Genomic DNA, 12,785 nt, shown 5'->3' with positions numbered 1-12,785 from the left:
CACCAACACTGCCACCAACACCAACACTACCACCAACACCCCAACACCAACACTGCCACCAACACCAACACTGCCACCAACACCAACACTACCACCAACACCAACACTGCCACCAACACCAACACTACCACCAACACCAACACTACCACCAACACCAACACTGCCACCAACACCAACACTGCCACCAACACCAACACTGCCACCAACACCAACACTGCCACCAACACCAACACTGCCACCAACACCAACACTACCACCAACACCAACACTGCCACCAACACCAATAGTTATTTAATATGGTTCAAACTTTCATTGTGGAAACAGTATCATGGAAAATAGACTTGATACGTTATTGATGACGATAGACCTACACTTAATCATATAATACTGTAATATTTAGTAATAATAACAAGTTAAAACTGTATTTTGAAATGTATGTCAAATAAGTTTTTCTTGTCATTATAAGGGGACTTTTTTTTTTACCTTTGTTTAGCGAAAAAGATGATTTTAATTTGGCTGATTAGTGCATCCGCCACCACGAAAAAATGGAAGTTTCAGAAATGAAGTTTTTCTTTATTTTTCCATTTTTATTACGCCCGCTGCTGTCTTGAAATCTCCAAAAATAAGAATTGCCTATTTCTATTCCTAATTATATAAATTTAAAGCATTTAACCATCCTATTACTACAGTATTTACATTCACCAATAACATTGTATTCTATATTCTCCTCTGTCTGGATGTTTTTGGCAAAACCATTTGCTAAATAAGAAAAGTAAATTTTATATTTATTTTTTTCCCGCCCTTCTCTTCACGATCTTTAAAAAAATAATTTCGCGAAACAAGGTATAAAAGAAGTTTCACCTTATTAGGGTTTCGTCCACATGTGTAGGAAAACAGGAAGGAGTGATTGATAAGATGTAAATTAACATCTATTTCTGTGCTCTGTTTGCAGTTGATGGCTCTTCTGACGACATTGACATCGTCATCAAGAAGGTCGTTCTTGATTTGCCATTCACGAACCAACACAATCTTGGCACTATGAACTCAATCAATTGGGGGCGTGTCATGGTACAGACTATACACTATTTTTATGCATATTTCTCGCAAGCCAAGAGCATAGGTGACGTTGTAGAGATCATCGTACCAACTGGTGGCCTTGGAAATTGCACAGGTAAAAATGTTGGTTAAGACAAGGGTAGAGTGAATTATACCACAACCATTTTTTTTTTAACTTTAGGAGGTGCTCAATGGTTGGCTTGATTAGGGCCTATTGTAGAGGTGTTCAGTGATTGAGTGGTGTAGAAAACAAAGTTGCTGAAATTATTTCATTTATTATACTTTTCAGCTGGATGTTTTGCTTCGAAAATGGGACTCCCTATACGTTTGGTGTGTGCTGTGAACACAAATGACATTGTCCACCGATCTTTCTCTACTGGAGACTATTCGGTAGCCATTATGAAGAGGACACTGTCACCTGCAATGGATATTCAGGTTATCAAATTTTTTTTTACAAACAATTGTATGCCAATATATAGTCATAAGTCATAAGGTGCCTGTATATGGTCATGATGTGATGTCATCAAGACCATATTTGAGCATTTCACATGTCAAAATTTGATAGTCTACACAGGGCGTAAGATTTTTTTGCTAGAGACAATATTGTAGATAGATTTGAGATGAACATGTGTTAAATGATGGGAACATAGTCATCAAAAATGCTTGCCAGACTACAATCTATGCTGCTTAGTCTTTGTACTAATATTTTTTTAATGTTCTTTAGGTCAACTGGCATTTTCTTTCTTCTTTTTTTCTTCTTCACATCTTCCTTCCAATAAACTTAGTATATGGCCTATTCAATTCTTCTGTACTTTAAATGTGTCTTTTCTATATACGCTCAGCAACTTATCACGTTTTGTTACTCTCTGTGTTGCCAATCATAATCATCTTTTTTCTTACTTGCATTTGTAAGCTTGCAACATAACTGTTTCTGAGGTATTCTGTTTCTGAGGTATTTACTGTGGGGCATCATTTTCAATGGTGATATAAGGTGATTGCTGCAGATAAATTCTATTAATATGTTTGGAGGCTCCTCGATGCTAAGGCTGTGCCTTGGTGAGGAGCCTCTGTGTTACACATTGAATAAAAAGAAGGTGGTTTTTTTTTTTTGACATCAGGATCTAGCCTGAAATATATATTCCATATAAATCTTTAGGGTGAATATTTATCATTGATAGGTTGCGTACAACATTGAACGCATTATGTGGTTGGTTTCTGATGGTGACTGCGATCTTGTGTCCAAGGTACTTGTAGACTTTGAGTCCAGTAACCATGTAACAAGGATACCGCCTGATCTTCTGAGCAAGGTATCAGAATTAGAACAATTACTTTACTATCTTTTATTTATGATTTGGATTTTTTAATTCTGTCTGTTAAGACCTGTAAAAGAATGTTCCTCGACATTTCAATTAGAAGAATACTGAATAGTGCGTTGAAAATAAACAAATAAATTACCAATCTGAAATGAGATAAACTTAAGGCAAGACTTTTTTATACCTTGTTTCGTGAACTTATTTTTTGAAAGATCGTCAGAGGAGGGAGGAAGACGGAGGAGAAAATAAAAATAAAATTTTAATTGGTGAATGTACATAGTGTATTAATGGGGTGGTTTAATACTTTAAATTTGTATAATTAGGAAGAAATGTGCGCTAATTGGCCAAAAATAAAATTTTATTGTTATTGGAAATCATCATTATTGAAGGGTGGTGGGTTCGCTAAACAAGTTACAAAGAAAGTCTCGCCTAATCAACTATTAAGAAAAAAAGATTAATATTGGGATATAGGTCTGGAATCAAGGATATAGTATCATCTATACCGTATCATTTTCACAACAGTTCTTAAATAGATTAGCAGCCAGTTTGTGAAAACAAAATAACATGCATGAAAGCTCAGTCTGTACTATCAAAGTTTATGTGTCAAATGTGTGTGATGTATCCATATATGGGTATGATGATGTCGTATTACACCCATATATAGACAAATCACATGTCAATTCATTTTTGATAGAAATTTTATGTGGATGCCATAACATACCTAATATAGTATACAGGTCTCTGAATTAGCATATTCTTTAATCCATCTTTGATAATTATGTTTAATTTGAAGATTCAGAAAGTGATAGGATCAGGAGTGACCGATGATGAAACTACATTGAAGACAATGGTTCGATGCTGGCAAGAAAATAACTATTTACTGTGCCCACATACTGCAGTCGCCGTGGCGTATTACTATCGGAAGAGCGAAAGGTTTGTTGTTTTGAGGGTATTTTCTTATATATCATGTATTTCGTCGATGAAACACAAAAACAAACAAGATAACAAGATGAAAAATATGATTGAAAAAAAAGTTTAAAGCCTATCTTCAGCAGTGGCATATATAGGAACATTGAAATGGGGTGGGGGTTTATGGGGGAGGGGAAGCAAATGCGAAGTTGGGGAGCGGTGATCCTTAGTGCTTGCGTCTCAACGTATTCATGGAATCACTTAGAATCCATACTAACATAGGTATATCTTATTGTAATTTTTTTTAGAGAAAGAGAAAAACCAAGGAGTGTTTGCATTGCTACTGCTTCGCCTGTCAAGTTTCCTGAAACTGTTTTAAAAGCTGGTCTCACTCCCCATACTACTGACGAAGTGTCCAATCTTAAAAATATGCCAACAAAATTCACGGAGATGAAGCTGGGTGAGGATTGGGAAAGTATGCTGAGAAACTGTATTATAAGTATATCTGAGAAGAATGTGTCAGTGTAGCTGTCTCTTATACACATCTAGATGTGTATAAGAGACAGGATATAAGGTGATTGCTGCAGATAAATTCTATTAATATGTTTGGAGGCTCCTCGATGCTAAGGCTGTGCCTTGGTGAGGAGCCTCTGCCCCCTGGACGGGACACTAGTCCATCACAGGCTGTCTCTTATACACATCTAGATGTGTATAAGAGACAGGAAGCTGGGTGAGGATTGGGAAAGTATGCTAAGAAACCATATTATAAGTATATCTGAGAAGAATGTGTCAGTGTAGTTCAAATATGTTTTTAATGCTTAGAGCAAGTTCAGGACTTGTATTTATGAAATGATTGTGTATAATTTTGCAGCTTTTGAATGATCTTTCATTTTATTACCATCAGTCAAAGTCTTGATATATTTATTCATTTTAAGGAGAGAGCCAGTTGACTAATATAATATATATTATTTTAATTATTATATTATATATTCATTATATTATAATATTGAATTATAGGACATTCATTGTTATGCAAGGATGTGTTATTAAAAGAAAGTGACACCTTGAACAATTGGATTAATAATTTTGGAGAGAGCCAGTTGGCTAATATATATTATTTTAATTATTTCAAAATTCACAGAGATGAAGCTGGGTGAGGATTGGGAAAGTATGCTAAGAAACCATATTATAAGTATATCTGAGAAGAATGTGTCAGTGTAGTTCAAATATGTTTTTAATATTTAGAGCAAGTTCAGGACTTGTATTTATGAAATGATTGTGTATAATTTTGCAGCTTTTGAATGATCTTTCATTTTATTACCATCAGCCAAAGTCTTGATATATTTATTCATTTTAAGGAGAGAGCCAGTTGACTAATATAATATATATTATTTTAATTATTATATTATATCCATTATATTATAATATTGAATTATAGGACATTTATTGTTATGCAAGGATGTGTTATTAAAAGAAAGTGACACCTTGAACAATTGGATTAATCATTTTGGAGAGAGCCAGTTGACTAATATATATTATTTTAATTATTATATTAAGATATTCATTTACTAGAAATTTATTATTGTACAATGATGTGATATTAAAACAAAATGACATTCCATGAACAACTGGATAAATCACTTGTCTGAATTTACATTATTATTTTAACAAATAATGTAGGAAAAAAAAACATTTTTATTTTCTATATGTGGGTGAACAGAGGGAGCTGCAAGTCAAATTGGAGAATGAGATGGAAAAACCAAGGGAACTATACCTCATGAACTTTGACCTAGGGGTGAGGGGAGAAATGCTCTAAATATACTGTTGGATTGAGATTTTTATGTGACAAAATATGGGCATATTGATGTCATATTACACCCAAATAACTACTAATCCTTTCTGAGCCACTAGGGCTCATAAGGCTGGAGCTTATCCCCAGTTTCTGTAGTGTGAAGCGGATGAGAGTTGTACTCCCCCTGGACGGGACACTAGTCCATCACAGGTTAGTCCCCAGCAATTTGCTGGTACCCATTGATACAGCTGGGTGGACTAAAGCAATGTAGCTAAAGTGCCTTGCCAAATTACACAAGCGAATCTGCACAGCGGAGACTCGAAATTCCGACCTTCCGATTGAAAGCCCAAATGTCAACCGCTACGCCTCCAAATATGAGCATATCAATTTTTTTTGTCAGATAAAACGATAGTGTGGACAAATCTTAAAGGAGTAGAGTTTGTTGGTTGTGAGAATAAATTGTATGACCATGACAGCAACTGAACCCTTGACCCTGGCAATCAAAAGAAAGCATCTTAACCACCAAGTTATTTAACTCCATTTTACACAATGGAGTTGCTGTACATTCTATTATGTTTGCGTCATAGACGAAGTAAAAGAAATGAAATATTCTGGTCACATGCCATTGTTGTGCTGAAACAGGACATCTCAAATACCAGATACCTGTTGGTGTCCTCCGCTCAAAGTAGATCGGCTGTCATGAATTTCCATTCTTTTCAATGTTGCGCCATTCTCACACACTTCTCGTAACTCATTTCCATCCATTCTTTTATGTTGTTAGTCCATGTAAGTCGCGGCCTACCTCTGCCTCTTTTTCCATCAATTTTCCCTTCCAATATCTCCCTCTGCAATGCTTCCTTCCAAAGTATTCTAACTTTCTTTTATTTATTGAGTGTACTAGTGCTCTACACACACCAACTCTTCTTAACACCTCTGTACTTCTGATTCTATCTTTCCAGGAGATTTTTATTATGCGTCTACATATCCACATTTCAAAGGCCTGTATTCTGCTGATCATATTTGTGTTTCTGCGGCATATAATAGTGTCGACCATATATAGCATTGACCTAGTTTCTTTCTGTTGTTTACACTTACATTCCTTGAGGTGAGGACACTTTTCATACCTTCCAAAGCCACCCGAGCATCTTCCATCCTTCCCAGTACCTCCTTCTCAGATCTACCATCTTCTGTGATGATGTGACACAGGTAGATCATGCTCTTTACTTGCTTTAACTGTTTTCCATCAAGGAATATAATATATATCTTTTATACATTAAATGAAATGGTCAAAAGACAACATCCATAGATACTGTTCTTTATTATCTGTTTATCTTATAGATAGCCTATAGTCAACGAACCCCTTCACTCTATTTTACAGTTATACCCCAGAAACACTTCATCCTGCAGGGATATTGATTACCACAGGCACATTGCTATTTAAAGCATTCTTGCTTATTTAATGTACATGTATGTACAACATTATCACATTGAGACAGTTACCCTTAATAATCACCAACTGAAAGTTTTTGTGATCATTCTTAAACTGGAAGAGATGATAAAAACATTAACTAATGAATTATAATGCTCTTAAAAAAGTAATATGAATTTCAGGTTTTTTTTCTAGTAAATATGAAATCTATTAAGTATGAATTTGTTTTACACAAACTCTTGCTTTCATTTAGATTTTTTAACAATTAAATTCAGTTGTGTATATTGACAATGAGGTCAATCTGAACCGCTGACCCTGGATATTTACTTGCTGCACAGTACAATACACTTACACAGCGCATATAATGCGAAAAGAACTACCAGACCAGCATTAAGTGTACTTAATATTGAATTTCTCTAAATGAGTCCCTTAAAGCTTGTCCACACTAAGTTCAGAAGACAAATACGTGATTTGTCCATCATAAAACTAGTGTGAACAGAGCTTAACACATTGACAACCATGTAATTCCATCAAACTTGCATTTATTACTTAAAAATCCATATGAGTTTTCTCCTATGGTATTATCTGTCAACACTAATAACATGTGTGGACACGGCTTAAGGAAGATATAGATCATCTCAGCATTACTGCCTGACTGGGATGTTAGTATATTTAATTTACAATACGAATTTTGCACGTGTCTGAAAAAAAACATGCCCTCAATTATACTGTAAGATGTATCTTAAGTGACAAGGAGAGTGTCAACTGCAGAGTCATGTCCACGCTATTACGTTTTAAGTGACAAAGACCTGTACTTTGCCCATATATGGTTGTGATATGATCTCATCATGCCAATATATACACAAATTTGTCCAAAATTTGAGTGTGGACAGAGAATTTGGATGCATTTTAGTAGGAAACAGAGTAAAACAATAAAAGAAATTATTTATATAAGATTAAATAGTTGATAATATGAATATATATGCAATATTAGATTTGGAATAAATAATTTAATTTCTAGTCGAGCTAATTTATAGTACAGTTTTAGAAAAAAGTGAAAAAGGAAGACAAAAATAAATGTTTTTTTCAACAAAAAAAATTAGTAAACACTGTTAAAATTATGATGTATCTGAATATGTTTGATTGCTTCATTAGTATTCATTCAAGCCTCCAGAATAATTAAACATAAAAATATTTCTTTGTAATTAATGTTATGTGTATGTCGGTACATTTTGAAAAAGACTAACAAGTCTGCCGCTGCATGTTTGATTATGAATAGGTTGACCTGGAAAGTGCTTTCTCCAATGTAAAATTATTTTCTTCCATGTCTCTCTATAATATATATTGTTATTTCAGAACTACATGTTTAGAGAACTCATTTTAATCATTAAATTCCTTCTAAAAAATGAGCACTAGCTTTTAAATAGCATATGTCCAATACTAATTTATGTAACTTTTGCCATCCTCTGGACTGGATTTTCATACAATATTTACCATGTCTGTGTTAACACACTATACATGTATGACTTAGTGTGATATATTCATTTTTTTGACCAATTTCCATCATACCTTATGCATTTTTCTCTAGCTGTAAAATTGCAAAAAAAATATAAAACACATTCGATAATAGTCCAATAAACATGATATGGCTTATGTTAATCAGCTAATATACATAAATTAACATATGTTAATTTACTAATTAGCAAAAGCCATGTTAATGGTAAATATTTCAACAGAAATAATAAATTTGAGTTAAAAGATTTTTGTTATCAAAGGTCCTGCAACACAATTAGCAGCATTTTAAAAATGATTTATTATGAAATACAGTATAGTATTCTACAATCTACAAACTTCTGTTAGAGATCTCATTTTCAGAAAATTAATTATTAATTTCACATATCAAACAAATAGATACTTGAGGGCTATAATATCACTGGGTAACCAATGTTATATAAAATAATATTAAACAAAAATTTATTAAAGCTGAAGTGAAGGTGTAAAAACCTTTCACAGTCAAATACTTGGAATGAATTTATCAAAATGTTGAAAGCGTTTACATGCAGTCATCTTTATGTCCACTGTATTTTAATCAATCGTTGTCTATACCTCAACTGATTACACAAATGCCTGCACCTGCAGTGAAAAAGTCAAATTATATAACCTTTCCACGGCTAAATTGAAAATCCATAACTTTTGCCAGTCATTATAAATGTGAAAATTTATGTCCATCATTTTCTTTTTTGAATGCTTTGGATTTTCCAAGGCAATTTAGCGAAAATGGTCGATTTTTAAAAATCTACTACTTTTCCAGGTCTTCAGAGATTTCAAGTATTTTTTGTGGATGTGCTCCCCTCTTATTGTGGTAAGACTGGTAGAGATATTGAATGGTATGGATGTTAAAGTGGAATCACTGCTCAGGAGGTACTGCAAATGAGCCGATACACTGTGAGAATGTGCAAGATTTTTAAATAATTACAACGAGGCAAGATTTTATGTAAGATAAAAAAAAAATCTGAAGCCAAGCGCACAATTCCCCACAATAACGGCTTGACACCTTACATCATACCAAACACATACTAACAATATATGAATGAATGCAAACCATATAGGATTACACTCTGTTTGAAGTAAAATTCACTGTGCAAGACACAAAGTGCACCCTCTATTGGCATCAAGTGCGCCCCCTACAGACATAGGACCTTCAGCATGGATTTATCTCCAATGTCTTAATACTTTGATTTTTCAAATGAGTTGGTGTAACTGGAAGCACACAACGTTACATTAGATTGTTTTCATGCCTCATGTCTTGGTGTCTAGATAGTGATAAATCGCCAGCCATGCTGATAGGTCGTACTGATGCACGGCTTGAGTAGAATCGCTCCTGTTCAGCCAACTCACTTGCAAACCTGTCCTCTATTGCCTGTCAATAAAAAAAAAAACGGGCCCGAGTGAAATACTTGCCATGATAGAGGAAAAAAGAATCTTACGATATTACAATGTTATTGAATCTATAATGTTGCTTTTTATATCTTGTTTATGTCATTAATTTTTCTCATTGTGCAGTGATGAAGCATAATAAATAAATAAAATAATAAACAGACGTGCTATCAGTTTAAAAAAAGATCATTAATTGATTTGTGAAAAAGGATTCTTTAGGTATAACACGGCCCCCCCCCCCTCACTCACATATACGAGAGGAACTACGGTATGTGTCTTTGAAGAAGGAAATTTGAAAACATCTAGATTTGGAATTATTTGCTGTTGATGGTTCTCAGGATATTGCTTGAGATCTCAAATAAAATACTTTTCGTCTAATTTCTGCCATAAATGTTGCAAGACGATACCTACAACAGACCAAGTTTTTAATTTTTTTTTTTTTTGTAATAGCATCATATATAATACTCTTTGAAGCATGAAGAGCTCAAATAAGTTGATTAACAAATTTGATGACTATTAATTCAGATTGGCTTTTAAATATCAAGTAATATTCAAGGTAAACATTATTAACGTCTTCATGTCTTCGTTCATTATTTTTCTAGACGAGCCCTTGAATTATTGTAAATCAATATGAATTTCTAAAAAACAAATAAGGTTACCCTGAACTGTTAACAGGGCATTGGTAAACAAGACTCAAGTTATAAATAACAGAATAATTGCTCACATTATTATTACCTTTGAATGTTGTTTTAATAATTATTTAAAGAAATATTCATCCTACAATTTCTATATGAATGAGTACAGATTGTTACCTTCTTCCTTGGTCTTAAATTATCCCTCCATTCTCTTAGTTCTTTTGAGTGTTCCTCTTCTCTTTCTTTCAGCTTTAAAGTCTCTTGTTCCATTAATTGCTTCCTCTTCTCATTCTATAAAAAAAATTAGAACATTACACTATTAGATAACAATGCATACAATTATTACAGAGAACAGCATAGCTCCATCAGATACGCTAGTGGTAGCCACTGGGTGTTCCGACCAATTGCCATCAGGCCATTTGCCACGTAGGCCCTTTGCCACCTAGGCCCATTGCCACCCCAGATCCTTTGCCACCCGGTCAACTACCACCCGGCCATTTGCCATCGAGGCCTTTTGCCACCCTATGCCTGTTGCCACCAAGGCATATTGCCACCCAGCCCATTACTGGTTTAACTTACACTGAAAGAATAATAATAATAATAAGATATATAGAATACATAACCTTGTAAAGAAAAGCTCACAGTGCTTAAACCAGAACCATTATACATATCTATTACTATCTAAATGCTAAATTAAAAACTCAATGTTAATTAATAGTTACAGAGCAAATAAATTTGATTGGTGTAACTCACATTGACAGATGAAAGTTCCTGCCTACTAGCCTCATGTGCTGCCCTCATGTCCTCAAGCTGCTTCGTATGCTTCAACTCAAGCTTTGTGGTTTCCAACTTGCAACGTTTCTGCTCAGAGATCTGGAACTGCAACAGGATAAAAAATCAAGAAATTAATAATACTGTAATATGTTGATTATCTGAACTTTATTATATGCTTATGGCAAAGTTGGTATTAAATACACCTTTCCTTTCTTTGCATTAAAAAAAAATATTTGAATAAAATTAATATTGTTTTTACCTCTTTCAATCGTTCCCTTTCCTCCTCCGGTGAGCGATTTGATGTCTGAGCTTCAATCTGTAGCTTCTTTTTGTACATCTGCGTCCTGGCCTTCGACTCATTACGTAACCTTCTTGGCAGCCTTCGCTTTTCGGCAGCGTGCTTTGTTAATAGTTCCTGCTCTTCTGCTTTGTAAATTTCTTCAAATTGTTCAATTTGCTAGAAGAGACAATTCGTTAATTAATCGACCTATTTCATTCATCAGATAATACTTATAACAATAATAATATAACAATGATATTAATAATAACAATATTTGGAAAATATAATAAGAATATTATATAAAAATATTCACAGAATTCTTAATTTGATAAAGATTAAATATGTTATTGTTTTACTTTGTTTTTTTAGCCTATATCTTCAATGGCATTCAACTTTGTATATGGAAATTCCTATTTAAAATAATAAAGTTAAATTTATTATATTTTTTTGCACTTTATTCTTTTCATTCTTTTTATACTCATTTCGTTCATTGCTTTCCCCTTTAATTGCCTTGGGCCTACAGAATGGTTAAGTGCTTCAAATTTGTTTGAATACGAAGCTAAATGTAAATTATGAATTATTCTTATTATTATTTAGAATATATGATAAAGTTGATTGCATAAAACAATATTCAATAATCATATATCATATATATGGCTTTTTTTTTTGTCAGGAGAAATAATAAGAATCAATGTTTGCCCTACCTGATGTGCTATTGTACTGCATGTTCTGTACTTTCATCACTAGCCAAGCAAAATCTCAATCGTTGAGTGATTAAGACACTAGGCTAGTTATCTAGAGGTCGTGAGTTAGATTCCCACCCAAATCACTTGCAAGATTTTTTTCGCAAGCATTTGAAACTAAGCATTCAGTACTATAAAACGTCAGGTAGGGAAATACACTGATTCGTATGAATCTATGTTATTATTATTAAGAATAGATGATAAAGTTGATTGTGTGAATCCATATAACGTTCTACCTACCTTCTCTTGCCGGGCTAGTAAATGAGTCCGTTGTAAGAAGAACATGTCCTTAAGCTGCTTTTTGGAATTTTGATGTTTCTCGTGTAAATGTCGCTCCTCAAGCTCCCAAACAGCAGCTTCTCGGGCTGTTAATAATAAAACAGGTAAACATGATAGATGAATATGTTATTTAAAAGTAACACAATCGCAATGTTTTTTATCATCAATAACAATAATAATGATAATAAAATAACAACAATAATAACAACAATAACAATAATAATAATAGTAGACATAATGTGCCAGTATGCATCCAAGATTCTCCTGGTGCAAACAGATATGGAGAAAGTTATTTTCATATATAATATAATTCATATTCTTGACAGCAGTTTGACTTCTGAAAGGTCATTGTTTGTCAAAAATCAAGGGCCTAAGACGACTGAAAAGCGGAGTTTCCTTCTTTCGTTCTGTCGGGTAAAATAAATTACTTTAGGCGACGTTTGTAGACTAACCAACACGTACCAACGTCTGCATGTCGCGCTAGCCTTATCCTACTACAGGCCTAGACTAGCTAGGACGGTATAGGCCTAGCCTTGAAAGATGAAGGTCTCAATGAAAAACAACGTCGCTCCTTGATAGCTAACATTGTCTATTTAACATCACAATAATTCATTATTAGACCTATAGTTGTTTTTTGA

The 12,785-nt window shown here is 33.8% G+C and overlaps 2 protein-coding genes across 3 annotated transcripts in view; one reads left to right on the top strand and one right to left on the bottom strand.

The window, feature by feature from the left end:
• Positions 1-3,806, top strand: part of LOC117123653 (threonine synthase-like 2) — a 4,653-nt gene extending 847 nt beyond the window's left edge. Inside the window, exons 2-6 of the mRNA XM_033269653.1 lie at positions 953-1,171; positions 1,346-1,491; positions 2,235-2,363; positions 3,163-3,302; positions 3,587-3,806. Coding sequence (XP_033125544.1) covers positions 953-1,171; positions 1,346-1,491; positions 2,235-2,363; positions 3,163-3,302; positions 3,587-3,806 — 854 coding nt within the window. The remainder of the gene's footprint in view (positions 1-952; positions 1,172-1,345; positions 1,492-2,234; positions 2,364-3,162; positions 3,303-3,586) is intronic.
• Positions 3,807-6,369: 2,563 nt separating this feature from the next.
• Positions 6,370-12,785, bottom strand: part of LOC117123546 (serine/threonine-protein kinase 10-like) — a 52,188-nt gene continuing 45,772 nt past the window's right edge. For both annotated transcript variants that reach the window (XM_033269513.1, XM_033269514.1), the window contains 5 exons: positions 12,109-12,233; positions 11,105-11,302; positions 10,825-10,950; positions 10,249-10,362; positions 6,370-9,419 (listed from right to left, as the gene is read on the bottom strand). In XM_033269513.1, coding sequence (XP_033125404.1) covers positions 9,276-9,419; positions 10,249-10,362; positions 10,825-10,950; positions 11,105-11,302; positions 12,109-12,233 — 707 coding nt within the window. In that variant the 3' untranslated portion in view covers positions 6,370-9,275. The remainder of the gene's footprint in view (positions 9,420-10,248; positions 10,363-10,824; positions 10,951-11,104; positions 11,303-12,108; positions 12,234-12,785) is intronic.

Source organism: Anneissia japonica, unplaced genomic scaffold, assembly GCF_011630105.1.
Source record: "Anneissia japonica isolate Jap-2015-1 unplaced genomic scaffold, ASM1163010v1 scaffold287714_len2871179_cov188, whole genome shotgun sequence".
NCBI lineage: Eukaryota > Metazoa > Echinodermata > Crinoidea > Comatulida > Comatulidae > Anneissia > Anneissia japonica.
The sequence above is the reverse complement of the archived record's forward strand: the minus strand, read 5'-3'. Positions and strand labels throughout refer to the sequence as shown.